The 24,009-nt window shown below is 35.5% G+C and overlaps 3 protein-coding genes and 1 long non-coding RNA gene across 4 annotated transcripts; all 4 read left to right on the forward strand.

Annotated features, from left to right (window-relative positions):
• Positions 1–2,550: 2,550 nt before the first annotated feature.
• Positions 2,551–3,985, forward strand: LOC140772794 (uncharacterized). The gene is made up of 5 exons (XM_073114985.1): positions 2,551–3,060; positions 3,150–3,410; positions 3,502–3,567; positions 3,692–3,757; positions 3,896–3,985. Exons 1-5 carry the CDS (start codon positions 2,551–2,553, stop codon positions 3,983–3,985), a joined length of 993 nt encoding a protein of 330 aa, XP_072971086.1.
• Positions 3,986–4,535: 550 nt separating this feature from the next.
• LOC140774602 (uncharacterized) lies at positions 4,536–6,703 on the forward strand. The gene is made up of 3 exons (XR_012106621.1): positions 4,536–5,651; positions 5,871–5,987; positions 6,487–6,703. It is a non-coding gene; the product is annotated as an uncharacterized lncRNA (long non-coding RNA).
• Positions 6,704–7,646: 943 nt separating this feature from the next.
• Positions 7,647–16,811, forward strand: LOC140773171 (uncharacterized). Its single transcript, XM_073115600.1, has 9 exons — positions 7,647–8,067; positions 8,610–8,769; positions 8,852–8,913; positions 8,992–9,086; positions 11,037–11,150; positions 14,148–14,213; positions 14,308–14,405; positions 14,493–14,932; positions 15,535–16,811. Exons 1-9 carry the CDS (start codon positions 7,689–7,691, stop codon positions 16,620–16,622), a joined length of 2,502 nt encoding a protein of 833 aa, XP_072971701.1. The 5' UTR covers positions 7,647–7,688; the 3' UTR covers positions 16,623–16,811.
• A 2,421-nt stretch (positions 16,812–19,232) lies between these two features.
• LOC140774247 (cyclin-D5-3-like) lies at positions 19,233–21,304 on the forward strand. Its single transcript, XM_073117162.1, has 5 exons — positions 19,233–19,704; positions 19,785–19,871; positions 19,957–20,245; positions 20,352–20,485; positions 20,575–21,304. Exons 1-5 carry the CDS (start codon positions 19,468–19,470, stop codon positions 20,782–20,784), a joined length of 957 nt encoding a protein of 318 aa, XP_072973263.1. The 5' UTR covers positions 19,233–19,467; the 3' UTR covers positions 20,785–21,304.
• The last annotated feature ends 2,705 nt before the right edge of the window (positions 21,305–24,009 follow it).

The following is a 24,009-nucleotide window of genomic DNA, read 5'->3' on the forward strand; positions in this document are numbered from 1 at the left end:
AGCAGTCACATTAATTTTGCTCCTCTGTAGCCCTGGTTTCAGGAGTTTCCTGCAACCATAATACTTGGCAAGTGGAACAACGTTGTAATTTTTCTGGCGGCCAAGAGTGAGTTGACAAATAATGAGCTGTAAAGAATACTCTACGTCCATGGCTGCAAAGAATCCTTCTCCACCACCCGTTGGTGCTCTCATTTTTGTAATCAGCCCTAAGAAAATAAAAATGAATGAAAAAAATAAAATAAAAAAGAGAATCTTATCTTTCATATAGGCACGTATAAACACAACGGTCAGGAGATTAGAGACAAATCTTTTAATACAATTGCTTTGAATTAAGAAGCAATTTTTGTTTATATATCTTTCATTCTCCAAAGCCATGTTTGATGTCTCACTGCATTCTTTTTTGTTCTACCAACTTAGCAAACAATGGAGTTTTTTTAGTGCTCTTTTGTTCCCCCAAGAACAACTTGAGGAAATACTTCATTCTTCAACAAAATTATACTTTACATCTTATAGTTTAGCTTGATTTTAACCTACCGTCTTGTATTTCAATTATAAGCACATAACCCTATGTAATCTACGTTGATCCCTACTAAACTATCGTCATTTTCTATGTATTATTCATAAACTTCTTCTTTCTTTTGTAATATATAGACCCCTCGAATTATTGAAGATATCTCAACTCTCTTGATGTCGTAGATGGAAAAGTTGAAAAGATAAAAGACATATTACCCCCTCTTGCTCTTGAGAAGGTAACGAATGTTTTAGTAGACTGAGATTTCTCTCTTCTCTTTCTTCTAAAATATAAAGGTAAACATATTATATAATTGCTTGTATATTTGAGATAATTTTTAATTTAGGGGAGTATGTGCCCCCAAAATAAGGTTGAGAGGCATGTGAAAAAGAATGATAGTTCAAGAGATCGGAGTATAATTAATCTTTTAATTAGGAATAACCCTCGTTTTCTCTCTCAATAGTCCATACCAAATTACAACCGTTAGATTTTCATCTAAAAAAATGTTGTTTTATTAGCCTCAGTATTCTTCGCCATGAATAAATTATAAAACGATCAAACTCTTCTAGCATCTTCAAATAAGACTGTATTTTTTTTAGAGTAATTCAATTTTTTTACGTCTCAAAGAATCGGTAGACTAACAATTGCAAGTTTGAAATACAAAGGGATAAATTAAAATTGGGCCAAACCACAAAGGAGTAAATTATAATTTCTCTTAATCTATTGTTATTGTTAACATTTTTGAAGCATTTCATGAACTATACATGTCTGCTGCAGTACTCTTCAGTTTAGCAATTACTCTACTTGAGTTCTTCAACAACTATTGATTCCCTAATTTGTCACATCCAACAACTAATTTAATAGTTGGAGAGTGCAAAATCATGAATAATCTTTTTCTTTCTTGGAGGTGGATTATAGTATATCACCATCATTCTTGTTGTCTTATTGTCTTTATTCCTGGAAAATATTTGCAATTTGGCTATTCTTCTTCTTCTTCTTCTTCTTCATATATTCCAACCATTTCTCACTGCTCTTGAATAAGAATTTTAGAGTATCTATTATTCCCTTCTTAGTTAAATGTGTGTAATTGCAGAGAACAAAAAGAAAAATCTGAAAATTTGAGTTAATTTCTCCGTCCAGTGTAATCGAGCTTGCACGCCAATCTCAGAGCTTAGTTCTACCGGTCGCAATCGAAACTTCTAAATGTTAGTGAAAGATAACTTAACGCAAATCTTAGAATCCAATTCAGCACAAAAACTTAAACCATTTGATGAGGGCTCACAAGTTATATAAATATTTTCACCTGTTACTATGTTTTTCTTTTCGAAAAAAAATATATGGAATAAACCTTCATTATCTGTGAACTACCACCAAATCTCTTAAAATACTTTTCCAAGATCAATTCACACATATATAAAGTCCCCTTTGTCAGAGAACTGAGTAAGTTCTAGGCCAAGAATTTGAGGAACATTAGTTTATGTGTGCAGTCTCCATGGGATACAAGGATTAAACAAAGAGAAAGAGAATTCTATTACGTTTAAGAACACCTCCCCACGATCACTATCTAATATTCTTCCTCTTCCATTCTTTATTCCCTTCAACAAAAAATTCTCTACTTTGATCATTAAATACATCAGCAAACACCACTCCCCACGTTCTACCAATTGCCAGTTGCACCTCTCACTCACACACACTCTCCCTTCCCTCCATTAATCCTTTTCCTCTCCTATCTTAATCATCAGCTCATAACTTCTAATCATTCAATTGTACTTCTAAATTCAATGACCAGAAATTTTCATATAACTGATCTCGTATTCGTGACGTGAAGAACTCTGATTTTTAATTCCAGGGTCACCAAGTTCAGCACTTATGCTGAGCTGTATCAGGCAATTGACAATTTGCAAGTTTGTTTGAAAGGTGAAGTATCCGAATTTATACGCGTTAAATTCTTCGGTACAGCTGCATATTTAATCCTATACTATGCGACAGTCTTCTTGTATTTCTGGCATTGCCTGTTTTATTTTCCATCAGAAGGTCTAATGGAGCACAAAGGAGCTGCCTCTGAAGGGAGTTGGAGTTCTTTCGACATAGCAGTGCCCGATGAAGAATCTGAGATGATGGCACAGTTGCTTGGATCGCAATACTTCTCGAACGAGCAAGAACACGAACCGAGTGCTGCAATGCGATCGATGTTTTGGCCTAATCATGATGCTGCTTCTAGTTTTCGATCTACTGATGCTAACAATAGCTCAATTTATTGGCATCAGGCTAATTCTGGTGCTACTAGTAGCAATAGTACTAGTAATTTTCTCGTCTCAACTCCAAACTATGAAGGCCATTATTTGGATGACATCAATCTTACACCATCTGATTATTGCGCTTCGGAGGAGCAAATTACTATTTCATCAATTCAAGACGAAAGTCCTGCTAATTTACGAACCAAGAGAATGTTTCATACAGATGATGAAGATGATGATAAGCAAATGATGAAAGCCAAGGATGATATTTCCCTAGCAATTCCTAGAAAGAAGACGCGGGCTTTGCTTTCGGTATGTATGAACTTCCATTTAGCTACATTCTACTGCTAGAATTCTATACCTCATTGTCTTACAATTCCAATCAATGTGATTAATATTAGGCACCAAAGAGAGCTAAGAATTCAAAATCTAAGAAGGCGCAGCAGAAGAGGAGTATTAGTGCAGGAAATGAAGAAGACAGCAATGCAGATGTTAATGGACTGAGCTCCAGTCACTATAGCTCAGAAGATGATTCAAGTGCATCACAAGATCTTAATGAGGGAAGCAATGCAAGGTCTACATCCAAAAGATCTGCTGATCTGAAAGGGAAAACAAGAGCTGATCGCGGTTCGGCAACTGATCCACAAAGCCTTTATGCAAGGGCAAGTATTTAAATTTGCAACAACCAAATTTCTTTTATTGCTCATAATTTCAGAGTTCTGATTCTATTGCTACTTGCAATGCTTCTACCAGAAGAGAAGAGAAAGAATCAATGAGAGATTAAAAGTACTTCAGAACCTGGTTCCTAACGGAACAAAAGTGAGTTTCAAGAGGACCATATCTCCAATTTGCTGCTGAAATGATCTATTATGTTGTCCTATATAGACTTTTCGCCGATAAAAATAAGGATAGATAAAGAGTCTAATGGATATATTTATTGCAGGTAGACATAAGCACAATGCTTGAAGAAGCTGTTCAGTATGTTAAATTCTTGCAGGTCCAAATAAAGGTAAGCATATACTAAAGTTTGCTCCATGCTAATGCTATGATAGAATTATAATTTAAATTACATTGGCCTTCTTATTTTCAATCACTGAAAATACTTCACAAGTAATAACTTTGCCTGCAAAACAATGATATTGTGCAGCTCTTGAGCTCAGATGACCTGTGGATGTATGCTCCTATCGCTTACAACGGGTTTAACGTCGGACTTGATCTAAAGATTTCTCCACCATAATAACGAAGATTGAAATGGAATTCTACGGTCACATTCGATGCAAAAGGATGGTTTTGGAATTATATCTGTTCACAGTTTCATACTCTTTTTTGTTTAGTTCATTCAATTCTTCTTCTTAATAAGGCAACTATGAGATACATATATATATAGTGAGCACAAGGACAATTTTGATCAGATTCATACACATATTGCTTGCAAGATCTCTCCAGCACTAAGCTATTCTCAAGGTTGTAGAGTTGAATGCCAAAGTTGATACAAGGAGATATAGACTTTTATATTTCCTCTGTTGTTGTAAGTTGTAACTATTACCTTGGAAATACTATCCACTGCTGCAAAGTTTACTCAAATTTATGTACAATTTTGGAACCTAATACAAGATTAGCAACAATAGTTTTGATATTTGATACAAAAAAATAGAAGAAGAAAGAAAATCCTATCATCTTTTTATCCAAGATGAAAAGTATGAGCTTTTCCTTCAGTTCATAAAAAGAAATCCATTTCACTTTCACACCCTATAATAAGGAATCCAAAAGTAAAGCTTAATCTTCTTGAGTTCATACAAGAAACATCACGGAAAAGGATTAGGATTCTAATTATAAAAAGACATCACCAACTTCACATTGGATTTATTTTATTTAACCAATTACTAAAACTAAGAGACTCTTCCTCATTTTTCTTTCAATCTTCTTGTCCATATACTATTTATTTATATATAGTTGATGATTTTACGCAATCTACCCAGAATCCATCTTGCAGTCTAATATAAGGTGTGAACTGAAAATTCCCTCAATAGATACAAATGTTAGAACCCCAGACTTGCTCTGTGTTCAAATTTTCTTTGCCTGATTCAAAGCCTTACAGGTTCGTTAATCTCTATTATTGCTTTGTTTCTTTGCGTGAAATTTTATCACCTGATTCTTATTCTTTTCCTGAAATCGTCCGAATATCCGATGCAAAGCGTTTAAAGTTTCTATTTATCTTGTTTGAATCCAAGGGGAATGCGGAGCCATGTGTATGCCCTCAAGGTGTTTGTCAATATGCTTACAAAGTTTGGTCCAGCTTGTTCTGGGTTATTTACTCATATTGGTGATAGGAGAACCTAACCTGTTTTTGATCATGATGGATCTAACTGTCTAATTATCTATCTCTCTACGTTTGAAGTAAAAGAATAGTCATTTATTTGAAGGTGGGTGTGCAGAAAGACTTGCTGAATTCACCTAGAAATTTATAGGATAAATGGTGTTTTGTGCTGCTTTACTAGAAACTAAGATCAGAAGAAACCTTGTTACCTTGTCCTTGTTGACTTGTTGGAGTACAGTTTTACCAATTGCGCATGCTCTCGATCCGCATGCAAGCTCTTTGTAAGGAAATTATGTCAACGCGGTGTCTCGTTCAGTTGCTAACCAGCGAAGAGAAGTTTTACTCGTAATTGTGGAAGGAATTGGATTATGAAGTGAGATCTTATGAACCAAGTGCTTTTGTTGTGAATTTTGAATATTCTTACTTAGTTCATTCTTGTTGACAGACACATCTAGTTCCTCAAGACTGTCATCCATAAATTCAAGAACTCATGTCAGGTGCTATGCTCTCAAGCCACTTATGTTCTGTTTTGCTTTACACTCTAGCTACCAGCAGCAAATGGAGCAGCTACTGGAGTCTGGGAGAGGTAATGCATGACTAGACTTCCTGACACTGTAATTTTAACAAAGACCTTTCAAAATCCATAGATAAATCTCCAACATATTTGGTTCCTTGTTTTGACCTTAAAGAACAAGAACAGTCTTTACAATCTATATGACTATTGCATTAAACCCTGAAGCTAAACTGTTCAGAAATTTTGGATTGATGACATGCACTCTTTTATTATTATTATTATTTGGATCAGGTTCTCTGTGAAAATGGAAGCAAGACATTCAGCTGAAATGTTCAAATACTATTTCTTGATGCAAATGTCCATGAGGAAGCATATAGTGCAATGACCCATGAGCCACACAAATTTCAGGTTAAAACTTAAAGCTTTGCAATTTGGAAGCTCCTTTCCTAGTACTGTAACTTTACCCAACATAATCATTTGGTAATTGGGTATAATTATTGGAGTTACTCTTTTCATATGAAGGTGGAAGTAAGAGATGCTAAATTGTTCTTTATGCAAAAAAAGAAGAAGAAGATGCTTCTTTTCCATTTCCTTTTCAATTCTCATTAAAATTTAAGTGATGTTCTTCAAGCATTACTTTAGGGCAATATCTTGTTACTCTGTGCTGAATATTACTGCCACTAACATAATCCTGACTAAAATGAGACCTAATTTATATTAATAATGCAGACTGAAAGCCTATTTAAATTTCAAAATATAAAGTGAAGCATCTTGTCAATTCTCAAGGTTCTAAACCTGTTATAGTTCTTACAAGAACTAATTCATTAATGAAATTTTTGCCAAATCCTTCTTGTCAATTTCTTATTGTTCATGCTGTTAGTCCAATAATCCTGAATCTTTCTTGCAGGAAAATAAAAGAGAGCAGAAGTCTGAAGCAGATGCAAGTCAATCATCACAGGAATCTTGATAGATCAAATGACCATGATCATTGATACTTGACAGAGGGGCTTGATGCTTGTGACTTTTAGTTTTTTGAGAGAGAAAGAGTGGAGTGGAACTTTATGGCATCATTACATGCCACTGTGATTTGAATTCGAAAAGAAGATCATATAATATGAGCCTCTTTTAACCATCAGCAAAAATTCGGTTTATGTTATGTTTGAGATTATCTATTTTTGGTCATGTCTTATAAAATGTGAATTGATTAAGGTCTCTGTTATGATGGCTATGTCGATCGGCACGAGGTGTGCCGGCGGCATACTGGCACGTGGCACGAGGGGTACCGTACGACACTCCTCCGGATTCACAATTTAAGTTTTTAACTGATAACCTTTTTTTTTTCTCTCTCTCTCTTCCTTCTTCCTCGAGCTAGGGCACCCGAGGCAAGCTTTAGCGACGGTAAAAATGAAGGTGAGGGTGAAGATGAGTATCCCTTACATTTTTTTCTCTTTCTCTTACGATATAATCGGCAAGTGCTGCAACACGTGCCGTGCTAATGGCACGACCATTGTAGGTGTATGCTACTAATCGAATTAGTTGGAATTCTAATAGGAGGAAGTGACCAACTTGGAGGATTTCTGAGAGAGAGTTTTGTAAGTATATCATTGTAAAGAGTTTTTAAGCTTTGTTGATTTGGATCATGTCTGAGTTGAGATTTATCCATTATGAACCAGATAAATAAATATATCTCATGAATGCTTATTTACCCAATCATTGAGGAACTCTCCACTTTTGTGCTATGTATAATAATAGATGAAATAACAAAGATGCTCTTATTTGAGAGCAGTGTATGCAAGAAAGAATAAGGATAGTTTTGTTCTTCTACTACATTAAGATTGACCAAAAATTTAACTGTTGGTTTATTTTCTTTGGTATTTATGGAAAAACAAAGGTTCCAAAGAGATATATGTTTTATAAATAAATAAATAAATAAGAGATTTTAGAAAGGTATACATGCAAAAAAAAAACCCATTATGGATCCGATTTTTTAAGATCCATATCCAACTCTTTTATCGGGTTCCGTTCAGATCCAATAAGCCATCAAATAAAACTTCCCAAAACCTGAGACCTCCTCTCTCCTCTCTCCTCTCTCCTCTCCCAATCTCTCCCATGTCGTCGTCTACTCCAACCCAGCGATCTCACGCTCCAAAACCCTCCTCGTCCAATCGCAGCCAGAGGCAACGTTACATCCCCAAATCCAATCCCTCTATCTCCAACCCAAGAATCGAGTCCAAGCCTTCTCCTTCTCCTTCTCTGACGACCTCTCTTAGGGCATCGTCCACCTCCTCCTCTCGATCCAAGCCATCTCAAGTCGGCGCCAGATTTAGATTCTTCGTCAGCTACCTCCCCCAGGACGAGGCCGTCGCCTCCGGCCTCGGCGCCGAATCCGGCGGCTTGGACGCTGTCGAGTCCCAAGCCGTCGTCGATTTGCTCAATGACGAGCTTTCCAACCTCCTCAGCCTGCGGCCGAGAGATTTCTGGAGAGAAGGTTCGATCTGAAACCATAGGAAACCCCAATCTCTGTTCTTTTCTTTACTACCCTATGGGGTTTTTGCACGTCAACTCCTGAAGTGTAGTCTTAGGTACTCTAAGACGTGCTTCACAATGCGATGTTTATAGTTCTATTCCCTGCCAGATAGGGAATTCTACTTATCAGTGTCAATTTGAATGACGTTCCGAATTACCTGAACTATTTTTCCTACTGAAAACCTCATATCTTTAATGTAATTGCACATTGACTTCTTGTTAGATATATTTGCAACACAATCACTTCCAGCTAAGAAGGAATATTTACTATATATTCTATTAAACCACATAGAGGGCATTTACTCAAGAAGATGATATAGATTGAATCTTGAAGAATTATCGTTGTGGTTTTTTTTATGCTGGTATAATGAGAAAGGAGGAGCCGATTTTCACATGTATAAAAAATCCCAGTAAACCAAAATGTAGGTCGTGATATGAGAAGACGCATTACTACTCTTAGTTATTCTGGAGAAGAAATGACGACTAATATTTTTCTTTTTCCAGTGGCAAGGAACCATTCACTCAATGAGTTCTTGGATAGTTACTTGCAGTTTCGGCACAGATGGTATGACTTCCCCCACCGTGGGGCAAGGGGTATCGTTGCTGGTGTTGTGGTTGGGGAACTCGAGCTCTGCCGGCGTGTTTTTATGGTCCTCTATCGCATGTGAGATGGACTTAGGTGCCTTAGTGTTGTTAACTAGACTTGCATGGTAAAGTTATCACATGTTCTTTTTGTTGTTGTGTAGATCTTCCAATAAGGATCCTGGTGCGGCTTCGGCTGATTCACTTAGTGTAAAAGAGCATACAGGTGTAATTTAGAGTTTCCGCTGTAGTATCTGCTGAAAGTGGTTGTAGATATGTAGTTTTTCACTCGGTCGTTTTGTAGCCCTGTTGCAGGAGAAGAAGTTGCTTGACTTGCCAAAGTTGTTGGATATTTGTGCCATCTATGAGAACGACAATGGAGAGCTGATTAGGTCATTGGTAAGGATTACCAATCTTTACTTTATTCTTTGGTTACTTTCACATTTCTATTCAATGATACTTCAAAGTAATGCATGCACATGGAAAGGATAAAATTACTTTTGAAGTTCTAGTTTCAGCTACCTGTTTGCTTGGTTTAACATTATTTAGCAGCTAGACCAAAGGACATCAGCAATTGAAGAAGACAGATAAGCCAATTAGAAGTGCCACATTAGTTCTTTATTATATCTTCTTGTGTTATAGACAAGATAAAAGTATTAAATGGATAGGATTATAAGAATTAAAAGGCCATTTAAATTCTTCTTAGAGAAAAGGAAAGAAAGGGAAAGAGAATAGATTCTATCTTATTCTTGCATAACAAGGAAATTCTTGAATGCCACTTCAACAAAAAGAGAGATAAATTAAAGAGAAAGAATCACATTTTTTGTTCCAACTTTAGATTTGAAATTCACAGTTAACTTATAGCTTTTAGAATCACTATGATATATGAATCGTTTTGATGTTTCAATTTTTTCATTGAACACTGCTCCATCTAATTAATTAAATTGCCCTGATTTGGTCGCACTTTTAGAAAATAGTGAAGGAAAGAAAAGAATTGCAATCGGTTAGGTATACCCAAGAACATGGATTGATGCACCTAAAAGGATGCATGAACCCAGTGAACAAGGCTAGGGTCTAGGCAGGGTAGATTTTTGCAGCTTATCCTTATTTTTGAAGAGGCTCTTTCCAATATTTGAATCCCTGTCCCCTGACCTCTTGGATAAAAGAAGCAAGTCATACTATTACGTCAAATATAGTTGTCTAGCATGGTCTAATTGACATATAAAAGAAGCAAGTCATACTATTACGTCAAATATAGTCGTCTAGCATGGTCTGATTGACATACACTTGCGTGTTATTAGAGATAGGAAAAATGTATTTTACTTCCTTGTAGGTGGGTAAATTTTAAAGTGCCTCCCTAACTTTTAGTTGTGTCATTAAGCCCTCTTGTAGTTCTAATATATGTGAAACCATTAGTTTTTCTATCAAAACTAACTGGGAAGGTAATTTTTTGTTAAAATTATTTATCTTTCGACCAATTTTCCCTTTATGTTATCTCTTTTTTAAATATTTGCAGTGTTAGAAAAATTGAGATGAAAGAAGCATAAGACAAGATTTTTACAAGAAAATTATTTTTCTAATAAGTTGTAAAACAAAAAGGGCACTTTTGCATTTTATATTAAAAATTAATGTTTGTCAAGCAGCTGCAAATAAATTAGAACTGTAAAAGAGTTAAGTGACAAACAAAAGTTGAGAGAAAACTCTAATTTTTGGTCTAACCATAGGGGTGTAAATTGCATTTCCCCTATTAAGAACTCTCTTCGATGAAATTTGTTTTGCTTCATAGGTCATCTGAAGCTCTAGGCCTACAATTTGTGATCCGTTTTCAAAGACCTACACCGGTCCTGTACTTCTGTATGATACTTTAATTATACTAGGAACTCACAATTTACTAACAAAATTGTAGTTATTGAATTGGTCTAAGTACAAGGTAAATGAAATGAAGCTACTAAGTGCTATTATTTTCTTGAAAACTAGTATGTAAGGTAACATAAAAATGACAGTAAACAAATATATATTTCTCTTTTAAAGCTCTCCTGAAAAATTATTTCGAAATGATTTTGTAAGTAGCTCGAAAGAGCAATTTCTAGGTCCATTAGGCAGTCTAATTACATCATTATTTAACAAGTTACTGATAATATTATACTCTTATCATTGAGCTGTAATTGATGATTGATTTCAGATCGTAGTTAGTGATACACTTCTAGGTTATTTTTTTTACAACTATGACAATTGTTTTATTTGGAAACTGATTTTGTTTACTTTAGGTTTTTCACCTGTTATGATTTATATGCTACATGAATTTGGTAGTATCTTCAACTCATCACTTTATTTTGTTGTTTTCTCTAGGTTTTGAATGCTGTAAAAGCACAGCCAAAGCTTGTCAATGATGCTAGCTCAGTGGTTTCCCATTTTCTAAACATTGTCCACACAATGCATGATCGCTGCCGCTCATCTTTAGAGGTTGTCTCTTAAAACTTTAGGAAATTTTCAAGGAGATCATTTTAGTTTCAAAGGTTGCATGCTATGTAGTATGCACATATTTTTGCTTATTCCACATCAAAGATTAGACAACAACACTTGCCGATCATCAAAGTTTCAAAGATTAGTTTTAAAATCTTTATAGAATTACAAGCATGGGACGGCACGTGTCGTGGCACTTCCCTATCATGCCACAAGAAAAGATGCTCTACCATTGGACCCATGAGAGAGAGAGAGGGAGAAGGCAATCATCATTTCCCTCGCGGTCTCCATCCTCTCTCCTCATCTGTGCCTTAGTAGGTGGAGATCCGAGAAGACGATCAAAATGGGTGGAGAGATAAAAGGATCCTCAAAGTGGATCTAGAGCACAAGTGAGGAAAAGAGACAGAAGATGGGGAGCGCGACGATGATGAGGAAAGTGTTGTTGGCAGTGGAGGCTTCCACGACACGGTAAATAACCTTACTTGCGGATCGTCTTCCTCGTCTCCTATTGGTCCTTTTTGCTGGGTGCCATGCGACACCTCTTTTGTCATGTGCGGGTACTATGCCAGTATGACATGTGCTGACTGGCACACCTAGGGGTGAAAACGGATCGGATACGGATCGGATAGTGCTCAACCCATATCCGGATCCGTATTTTTAGTTCGAATACGGATTCGGATACGGATATTGGACGGATAGCAAAATTTAAAACCATATCCTAACTAAACGGATACGGATAATTTTCGGATAAAGGATCGGATCTTAAACGGATATTGATTAAATTTAAAATAATTATAATATTTTATTTAAATATAATTAACATAAAATTAATAAGAGTTTTACAATAAATAATTTTTTTATGTCAAATATATAAAATTAGAGAAATTAATCTCTATAAATAATATATAATGTATTATTATTAATAATATTAATACTTACTATTTAAATAAGCAAACTATAAAAACTGTAAATCATTTAAAAAAATATGCGGGTAAACGGATATCCGATATCCGTATCCGAATCCGAAAAATTTATCCGACCCGTATCCGAATCCGTATCCGAATTTTTTTCAAAAATTCTATCCGTATCCGAATCCGAATCCGAGTCGGATAGAAATTTTTTTATCCGAATCCGATCCGAGTCGGGTCGGATAGCGGGTCGGGTCGGAGTTAATAAGATTCGTTTTCACCCCTAGGCACACCCCATGCCAGTCGGCATGGCAATCCTTGTTCCACATAGTCAATTGTACTAGAATATGGGCTTGCTATTACCTTATCTTGACAAACTGAAAAGGAAGACAATTCTTCACCTTGTGGACTCTTATATCATCTTGGAAAAATTGAAAAGGAAAATAGCCTCAGATCATATTGCCTGTTAGAAATGTAGAACTGACCATAATCAACCAAAAAGTAAAGCCTTTCATCTAAACTCCTCATATTGCTGTAACTCTCAATTCAAGGAACAAAAGATGACTAGTAGAAATTTAACTATGCCATATAATTTATGGTCGTAGCATGGATTATGATAGCTTAAGTCTAGATAACATTTAGTAATTAGTATAGAATTCAACAACCATATATGGTTGTCGAATTATAACCTGGTCCTTAAAGAAGAAATTAATATTCACAATTAGTAGAAGGGAGTTGATAGCTGATAGAGAAAGACCTAAATTATGTGGCTTTTTTTTTTCTCATTGATGGCTGAGCTGAGCATGCTAATCCTGCTACCCTTTCATTTGTTTGGCTCACAAGCTAGTCTGTATGTTTGCTTTTGTCTTGTTGCTCATTGAGCATTGAAAACTTCGCTGCACATATGGCACATTATCTTATAATTGTAACAGCTGAAGTCACATTGAAAATGTGTTTATACTCGTATTGTCAAAAACTAATTCTTTTGAAGCTTGAAAGTCGGAATGGTATTGTGAATTTAGAGCTCTTGATTATGTGATGGCTAAAATATAGGCACAATTGGAAGAAGTTATATATGATATTAGTAGGACTAGCCATCATTTACTTGCTAGAATGTCATGCACAGATAGGAGTTAGAAAATGAAAGGGGTTGAGATGAATGACTACAATTACCCAGGAGGATCAAATAAGAATTTGTTCACATTTAAGCAAGTCTGTGGTAGCTAATATTGTGCATTACATAATGGAAAACAGTGTATGGTGGTTTCGACATTCCATGTGGAGACATTATGTCAAAGTCTAGAAGAATATTTTTCATTGGCTATTGTATCAACTATTGGATATGTTGCTAGTTAGATTTTTATCGTATGCCTGAGATATTCTAATAAATATCTGACATTTAAAAATAAAAGATGTAAGTTTGCAGCTTTGAATCCTTTGATGCTTCTAGGATACTTATTTTGTACCTTCAAGAGAATAGGTTATGATATTTATTAATTTACAGTGCCCTATAATGAATCCTACGATACATTCTCTAGGGCACTAATATGATGGATTTTCTAGAAGAAATGAGTACCGAGAAAATGTGTGATGTTATTAAGAGTGTGCACGAGAAGTTGAGGTCCTTAGGTTAATTGAGGGAGATGCAAGTGAATTTCAATTTCTATACCAATAGGCTTGGAGCTATCTTTTTTTGTTGTTGGTGGTGGTGGTTCTTTTCTATTTTTAGGGTTTCTTTCTTCCCCAATGTGAATGTTTTAACTTTAGTCTTCTTAGATTTCTGTGGGTGCATTCATGTGCACTGCATCCTCTTGCTTGTTTGAACATGCCCTTTTGAAGGTGTGCTCGATCATGTTCCGTGCTTGCATGCATATATGTGTTTGTCCATGTACATGTATGCATGTGTAATATATTTAACATCTGAAGGTTGCAAAGTGTGCAAATCTGAAACTTGAGTATATTGCAAGAGCATGTAGTTGCATATTTGACCCTTGAATATCACCCTTAAAGCATGAAAATGTATTTGGTGTTTATATTATTACCACATTTATGACATACATCAAAACTATTGCGTACAAATTTCTTACAGGTAATAACTTCTTCAGTTGAACATGACCATCATGGATATGGTCAACTTCACCGTGATTTTTTAGAGGCAAGTCATTCTTATCCAGGACGATGAATCAGATATATAGTTATCGATCTTTCTAGTTTGCTAAGTTCTGAATCTAGTTCGATTTTCCTTTCAGGTGATGGACTTCATAAATGATGCAGTTGTTACATTAGATGCCTTTGTTGCTGCATATAAATCTGCAGCTTTATTGTTCTCTGATTCATTTGTAATGAGGTAAACTGTCTATCAGAAAATTAGACATCTTTCTTAATGTTTCATCTCTGGTGGTCCTTATTGTTGCCACATTCTGCTTCATTGCAGTTATGGAATTGAGGAGCTACTGAACACCCTGGCAAGATTGCATGACTCGTTATTGCCATCATTGCATCGAGGATTTGCAGTTATTTCCCATGTATCGGATAGTGAATCTCAGAATTTATCTGGTGAAATGCTTCCAGATATAGTTCTCAGTATAAAATTGTTGTCAAGAAGAGTACTTAGCTTTGGTTGGCAATTACTGGATTATTGCTATTTAAATGACCAACTCACTGAAGACAGTCTCCTCCTTGCTACTACAAAGATGTTTCCGGCTAAAGTTGATGATCCTGTTATAAGGGGAGACATCTTAGTTCAGACGTTCAAAGATATGAATAAAGAAGCTACTTACACTTTTCAGGAGAACCTTGATAATGGGACATTTCTTCAGAATCTTGAAAAGGAGTTTGGAATAATGAGGCGAATTGTCAGTCTTCGTAGTAATGGTAAGTGCCTTTTTACTCAAGTTTAGATCAGTAACAGGACTTGCCTATGATAGTAGTGGGAATTTACATTGTGATGTAAGGTTGGTAGTGGAAATGAATTCTACTGAAATACCACCTCATAAAATAGAATTTTGGGAGCATTGAACTTCATGTACCTCATAAAATAGTTGCACACTTACACACAAGCATTTGTTTTCTGTTTCATTAAGTGTCCTCAAGGACCTCAACTTTTTATTGTATAGTAGGACAAATATAAGTTCTCATAAATCATAACTTGCTCAATTTAATACATTGAAATATCCCTAATACTTTAACTAGAGAAAATTCTTCATGGAATTATGGAATTCATTCAGCATGATCTCCAAGAATATTTCTCAGCCGATTACATTTTTTTTAGTAATTGGTCAGAAGTTTTTCTATGACCTTTATCATAACATAATGATTCATGGATATTTGTGCTTTTCCTTCTCTTGTAGGATCTGCTCGTGTGGTTTCAATTCCATCAAACTGCTATATATTGTAAATGAATGATATTGAATTATCTTTAACTCTACTAAGGTACTTTAAATGTAAAATTCATGAGTTTTCCTGCTCTTTTACAGGATGGATTTGTATGGATGAGGAGCAGTTTCAATACTTGTCTCAGATTGCAGCACCTGCTCCTTTGAAGTCCTGGAATAAGGAACCTGTGCATATCTCTGCACATAATAATGAAGTCCAGACAGATGAGGAAGCTGCAATTGTTGAGTCTAAAATTAGTCAAATAAAGGATCTCTTCCCTGATTATGGAAAAGGATTCCTTTCAGCTTGTCTTGAAGTCTATAACCAGAATCCTGAAGAAGTGATACAAAGGATATTGGATGGAACCCTCCATGAAGATCTCTTGTCTTTAGATACTTCTTTAGAGCAGATTCCACTGCCAAAGACAGCACCAAATAATAGGAATGACAAAGGCAAAGGAGTTTTACCTGACTATGCATCTTCAAGCCTTGATGTACCTGCTAAAGCAGATTTGAAGGTGCAGGAAAGATATGAAAATCCTCCATCTTCTTCTGTATCATCATCATATGGACGATACACAAGGAAGTCGAACGAAGAGTTGCCCAACTCAGCAGTTCTGGACTCAAGAACAGCTAAGGATGCAGTAAGGTCTACCGTCCTCGCAGTGGAGTATGAATATGAAGACGAATATGATGATTCATTTGATGATCTGGGTTTGAGCGTCGTGGAATCAGGCTACGAAGAGGCAGAGAACTTTAATGATAAGACAAGCTCTTCTGCAGAAAAGTCTTCAGGGTCAGCGTTTGATAGCGCATCCGGCGCTTCTAATTCTAGATGGAGTTCACAGAAAAGGCCACAGTTTTATGTCAAGGATGGGAAGAACTACAGCTACAAGGTTTCTGGTTCAGTTGGTGTATCTAATGCTCAAGAAGCAGCTGTGGTAAATCAAGCTCAGAAAGATTTAATTCACGGTCTTGGTCGTGGTGGAAATCTCCCTCTCGGTGCTGTTAAGAAGCTTGTTGATGCAGAGGAGCAGGATAACCAGGTCCCCAATGCTGCAGAAACTTTTGGCAGGGGAAACTCAAACTCTCGGGGCAGGGGAGGAAGAAGAGGTGGTGGTCCTGGTGGAAATCATTTTAGAAAAGATAGAGCGATGAAGAAGCATTTTTCAGGATTAAGTGGCTATTAAAAGCTTGTAGTTTGATAGAGGGAATTGCATAGCGAGAACTGTAAATTACCACCTGTGAGAAAATATACATAACATCATGCTGCTGCTAGTTTGGAAAGCAGCTGATCCATTTTATGTGCAGAAGGAACAAATGTATCTCATAGTCATCCACAAGTTGTGTGGTTAAAAAATAGAGAAGAATTTCCCGTATGATTTTGGATTTCCAATGATTAGATCATGTATTAATTTATTAGCTCTTGATATGACCTTTTTAAATTCCCATCAGAATATGGGAATGGAACTCTTGGTGATAAATTATTACATCTGCAACATTTGCATTATTAATTGATAATAATGGGAAAGTATCTCGTGCATTGAGTTTAATATCTCTGCTAGATTGAACTGAAAGTGTTTCTTTTTATGGTCAAACCACTGCCTGTTCAGGAATCTCATCTTGGGCTAGTAGATTTCATTTATCAAACTGGAAGAACCCTGCCAATGAGTTTAATCATACACTCATTTTAGATTTCATCTAGGGTTAAGAGATCTGGGTTCCTTTTCTTTTTTCTTTTGGAGCAAATGACTATTGGGCCTTTTGCAATTTAATTATATTTTATTTTTCAATTAACAGTAATAGGCTCCAGTGTGTGCTCCAATGAATAGTAATATGTGCATTGACTATAGAATTATATGCATTCAATTTCCCAATCACTAAGTGACTGTAGGAAATGGTTAAAAGAGTGAAACAGAATCACAATAGTAAGTTAGTAACCCTAAATTGAAACCATAAATGTTAAAGCTATATAGCAAAAATAATTTAAATAATCCTACTTTAATTATATATCATGAGTTACTGTAATTTTGGATTGTGGATCAAATGGAGGCTTATAATAAACAGAAGGTTTGTGGGTCAGAATGTGGGCACATCTCATTTTGTGGTTTTGAAAAATCTCTTCTTGTACTCAGTGATAATTATCATCCATCAAGTTGTGCATAAAGTAAATAAGTGAATGTGAGATATTAATTTGAGCTAAATTTATTAGTCATTCTGGATCTACTTCTCAATCCAAATATAATTCAATAAATCACATGTGTATGATTTTGAACCTTATTGGCTAATGGGAGGATCTCATTCCCATTTCTCCTTTGGAGTTAATTCTTAATTCAACCTATCAATTGACTTAAGTGGTAGTTATCGAGGTCAATCCTATTGGCTTACTGACTTATTTAGTATCACTAATCTTGAGTTTTCGACTAAAATGTGCCTAACTTGGTAGAATTTTTTTTTACCATTTGCACTTAATTTATTACCAAATTTGGCTCATTTTGGTCAACTCAATTGTCATATATAAGTCATTAATGAAACCACTAAATTATTCAACAATTTATATAGTAGATTAATCGCTAAATTATTCAATAATTTTACTATTCATAAAATGTTAAATAATTTAGTGTTTTATTAAAAGGAAAAAAAAACACTCTATCTTTTTCATGTAGTACGCCGAGTATTCTATCTATTAATCATTAAGTAATCTATATATGAATCACTAAATTATTCAATATCTAATAAACAGTAAAATCGCTGAACAATTTATATTTTACTAAAAAAATGTATACTATATCTTTAAACATTAAGTACTTTATATGTAAATCGTTAAACTGTTTAGCATTATATAAATAGTGAAATCACTGAACTATTCAACAGTTTATCTTCTATATAAATCGATAGACACTTTGAATAATTTCATTGTTAACTTATGACATAATAGTTGGGCCGAATAAAATAAAACTTAGCGATATATTTTAATAATTTAGCGGCTATAATTTTCTGCAATTATTGACACAAAGTGACTATCATTTTATGCAAGTCTTGCTTTCACGTGACTTTCTATATATTTAGTACAATTATAAAAAGAAGATATAAAGAAGATATAAAGTTAGGGTGAAAGGTTCAATATTCCATTCTCTGCTACTAGGAAGACTGCATTAGTAAGGAATAGTAAAAATTGAGTAACTAATTAGACGTATAAAAATGTGTTTATATTTTCCTTTTCTATAAGTTAGAAGTGAGTTACGAAGGAATTAGATATCATCGATTTAGACTCTAATATTTAGAAAAGAAAAGATTAAATATATTTTAATTTTTATACTTACGCCTAAAATTATTTTACCTCACAGTATTTCAAAACCAGTCTCTTTATTTATGACTAAAATGTGACGGTTAGTTAGTTTTTCTATCCAAATTAATAAAATGGTCTTAAAGAATTTCAAAAATTGAATGACAGACTGAATTCGCTCTATTTTGTTTTAGATAGAAAAACTAACAATTTCAAATTTTTTAAAGCATATATGTAAAATAATTTTAAGCGTAAGTATATTAAGAGGTAAAATATATTTAACTCTTAAAAAATATTAAAGAGAATTGTTAATAAAATATTGCCGAAGGGAACTTAGTTATATATTTAATAATTTAGGGGTATATTTGCACACTTTTTTTATGTTCTCTTAAGGGTTAAAGTGATACTGACTTATATTTTAGGGGTGAAAGATGTAAATAAACCCTTTTTTTTTTTTTTCTTTTTAACTCTCCCTCTTTATTGGAGCAGAACAGCTCATTCTCCACATGACGAGCCTTCACTAGATCTCTCTCTCTCTCTCTCTCTCTCTCTCTCTCTCTCTCTAACCGCTGGATCGAGCAAACATCGCCAGAATCCACTCCCTGGATTTCTTCTCCCCTCACTTAACCTTTTCATTTTGGGTTCAAATCCGGCGGTTACAAATCCCCCGGGAGATGGACTCATCCTTCCTCTATTCCACTCGTACCGATCTCTAGAACAAGACCGAAAGATAACATCTTTGTACTGCAATGACGGATACCCATTACTCGTTTCCCCTCCCCAATCTCATCTGCGAAGAAGACGAAGGCCATCTCTATGAGGAGGAAGTAGATGACATCGGTATGATCGAGGTTTGCAACTCGGATGATGAGTTCGTCGAGCTGCTCGTCTCGAAAGAGAGCAGCTTTGAGAGCAAAACCCACCACCTATCCCTCGATAGCTGGCTCGTTTCCTCTCGGAAAGATGCTGTTCGATGGATTCTCCAAGTGGGTATTTGACTCGATTGGGTTTCTTCCATTCTCTAATTCATGCATTTTAATGTGTTCAAGTTTGCATCTTGGTGCAGGCAAAGGGCTATTTTGGCTTCGGGTTGAAGACGGCGTACATGGCGGCCGCTTACCTCGATCGGTTCCTTGCACATAGGGTGATCGATGTAATGCCGACTAATTTCTTTTGGTTACTTGCTTAAAGTTGGGTTTTGGATTCTCTTATTGATATATTTGATTGTGATGGGTTAGAGAAAAAATGCTTGGGCAATTCAACTGCTATCCATTGCTTGCCTTTCATTGGCGGCGAAGATGGAAGAATGGAAGGCTCCGGCGCTCTCAGAGTTCCCGTTAGAAGAGTATGAGTTCACCAATGAGGCCATACAGCGGATGGAGCTCCTTGTTTTGAACACGTTGGACTGGAGGATGAGCTTGGTCACTCCATTCGCATATCTGGGCTATCTTGCATCCAAGTTTCAGGAGCACGGTTCAAAGGAGTTGATCAGGAAAGCTATGGAATTCATTTCTGTAGCTATTGGAGGTTGGCGGTTGAACTTTCATATGATTCAGTTAGTTTTTCGAATTGGTTGCGAGGGAAAAAAAAGGATCATTTAATGTTGCTTTTTTTTGTTGTTTAATGTATGCAGTGATGAATCTAGTCGATTTCCGGCCTTCAATCATTGCAGTGGCGGCAATTCTAGCTGCCTCCAGTGAAAAATTAATGCAGAATTTGGTGGAGTCTAAGATCAGTGTAATCTCATTATGTGAACCATTAGACACTGTAAGTCTTAAGCTTCTGGCATTTTAGTTGTTATTATTCTAACATTTGGGTAGGTGATGAGTAAATTCTGTGTTACTTTATTGTGCCAGGAGCATGTGTTGTCCTGCTACACTTTGATGATCCAGGAAGCAAACAAGAAGAAGTTTAAACCTTCAATGTATTTGGCTTCCCCTAGTCTATCAGCGGCTGGTTATGCGACTATCAATAGCTCTTCTGCTGCTAACAATGAACCTCTTACGCAAGGACTGGAAGTAGAGGAGAAGGTCGCAATGGCCGGAGGCTTAGTAGAACTTGCATGAACTTTTAGATGGAAATCAGTGGGCCCCAGCACTTGTTCTTTTAGTTGTCTGTGGCACATGGTTTTGATTCTCTAATTAGATACAGCTCTTAGGTGAAAATTCGAATGCTGGTTGAGGTAATAAAGCTAGAAGAAGATCACTACCCAGAGGTAAGAGAAGAGAGTGATTCTTGTGAATAGAACTAGAAGGTATTAATTAGTCCATAACCCTTGTGATTTATTCATGGATACTTACCTAGTATCTATTTTTAATTCTTCCTTTTCTATTTGTTCTTCCTAATGTGTGGTGTGGATAGGCTTGTTGCTTTCCTGGGCCCATTGTAACCAATTGAAGTGTATGTGCTGCTTGTGTTCAAATGCAATTCTGCTGCATTGTAGTCTAGCTGAAAGTGTGTAAGGTTTGTTGACTTGTAACCAAATTTGCTTGAATCTTTTGAAATAGATGGCAGTTGTCTCTCATTGTTGATATATATTGTGTAACAAACCAGAAGCAAACTCTTCTGTTTGGAATAACAATAGTTGTTTTAGTGGCAATAAACATTGTTTACTGTCAACTTGAATTGCATTGACTTACACTGTGATGTTTCCAGAATAGACTTGGATTCTCACCAACAATTGAAGAGATGCAGTAGTAAGCCAATGGTCACTTAAAATCACCCCAGTCAACTGGTGCTTTTAACTTGTAAAATGAAAAGCTAAAACCAGTAGGCCAAGTAGCTCATTTCACTGCACCAAATTGAAAAGTATATAAAAGAGCAGGTAAAAGATAATCTCTCTCCCTTGCTCCTCCTACTACTTGCTGATTTTCTTGATGAGATCTATTGACTAGTGCAGCATGGCAAGGAACATCTATTTTATTTTTATTTTTCCTTTCAAATTTTACTTTTAACTTGCTTCAGTAAGGAAGGGTCACTTGTAAGTAAATAATCAATGAGCAGGAATCTGGTAACCTATCTTTATCTGCCACCATATTCTGATCTCTAATCAGCTGTGGGCTCTGGATAATGTTCTTGTATGATCCCCTGAAGAGATTCTTACTGCTGTACCAATGACAGGCCTGAGACATAGTTGAGACATAGTTTGGTAAGAAAAGACAAGTAAACTACTGCTTCTTCATGGTGTACTATCATCTTTAGTAGTGAGTGGTACCTATCTTCCTGGGCTGGCTAAACTGGCAGAACAGCAAAAGAGAAGGAAAGAACAAACAGTGGTAGACTTGAAACTAATACATGGAATCTAGATGGTTGTAAAATAAAACATTGGCCAACAAGAACAGATGCAGAACATAAACAAAACAAATCTACTACTAAATCCAAGAAAAACAATGCCATAACAAGATTTTGACAGGTCAGAAGATTATATATATCTATAAACTCTGCTGAATGGCCAACTGGGACAATGAGTTTCTGGTGTGTCTGATGCTGCTGCCCTTTAGATTGTATACAAGTGAAGAAACTAGTATGAGTTCATCATTTTCCTGGCTGCACCTCTGACCTTTGTTGAAAAAGTTTTTGGATTTTTTTTCTCTTTTTCATTAACAGGTAGTCCTGCCATTTGTTGGCTTGAAAAGAGATACATAATTAATGATTTCTCCAGCTCAATTAAGGGACTATCTTCTATTACTTTCTCACATTTTAACCTCACCTAGTAAGATGCCATAAAAGAGCAATTCAAATCATTGAGTGGTGGCATTTGAGAGAACCCATCACTTCCTTTAGCGACAGTGACACTACAATGAACAAACTCTCGAGGGTGCACTCAATGGGATGCTTCTACTGTGAGAACTAATTTGAATTACTTATAGACTATGATTCCAAAAAGAAATTCATAAAAATGTTATTAATAACTAGGATCAGAGGTTGATATTGATAGGAGTGGTATGCATTCTCTTATTCGTATTTTCTTCTATTCAGATATTAGATATATTTAAATAAGCCATGGCCAAATTCATGAATGAAGAAGCTCTCTTTACATACTTTGGAATGGAATGTCATCTGTATATATTTAATTCCCTCCATTCTTCTCCTATGTTGGTATATTCATCAAAATCATTTTCGTGGCACATTTTAAGGTGCCCCAACTCCAAGCATTAGTTATTGGAATTTTTGAGCATATACTCTAAAAAAAATAGTGCTGCACCACCGTGGAAATTAAGAGAGAGTCTCTCTCTCTCTCTTTCTTTGGCTGAGGAAAGAAGAGGAAGCTATAGGAAGAAGAAAGGAAAGAGGAACGAAGAGTAAACGTGCGGTGCTGATGAAGAAAGACTGAGATGAAGGAGAGAGTGATATGAATCAGCTTGATCCGATTTATGATAATTTTTAGATAAATATTAAAACCAGAACTTTCGAGGGTGATGTAGTTAAATTTGCTCGTCAAATTCTCTTAAAATTTAGATATGTTGTCACTCTTTAAGAGCGATTTCTAACGAATCTAAAATCTCAAGGTGTGGCCGATTATATCTTAAAATATCGATCAAATAGTAGCTCAAGGTTAGAATATATTTTGCGTAGTATTGTGAATTGGAGAATAACTAAGATGACGTAGATTGATAAAGAGAGAGAAGTTGGCTAGCCTTACGGGACTAAAAGGATCGATGGATGGGGGAGATTAAAAGTAAGATGAGACCGTTCCATGTAGGGTGCGACATTTGTGAAAATTTAGCTTAGAATTGAATATGAAAATTCTAGGCCACGACGTCTATGAGTTTATCCAACTAGTTTTATAACATTGGATATTAGATAAATATCTGCTAACTATTTTTTTAAAACTATATAAAATTGAATTTAGCTACCTAAACAAATTCTAACATATTAGGAGTCTAATTAAATTATATAAGTAGATAAGATATAAAGACTCAATCAATTAAGCCCAATGTCTTCATAATGTTATCCAATCCGACCCGCTTCACATCAGAGGGACACAAATAAAGCCTTACAAGGGAAAAAGAATGAGAGAGAAATGAGAAATAATTTAGATATTTATATCTTATAATTTTAAATTAATAGAATATTATATACTCTGTAAATTATTGGCAGGTTAAATTTAGCTCAGAATTGATGATTAAATTCAAAATGCTAGGATCAAATATAAATACATTTATTTTTATCAATAGAAAAATATAATTGATAAATTTCCCAAAAAATATTATGTGATTCAATTCCTAACGCACGTGCCACACATATGTACACGTGCGTTGAGGTTGGAAGAAATTAACATGAGCATTATC

This window comes from Typha angustifolia, chromosome 13 (genome assembly GCF_048772165.1).
Source record: "Typha angustifolia cultivar Huaian chromosome 13, ASM4877216v1, whole genome shotgun sequence".
Taxonomy (NCBI): Eukaryota; Viridiplantae; Streptophyta; class Magnoliopsida; order Poales; family Typhaceae; genus Typha; species Typha angustifolia.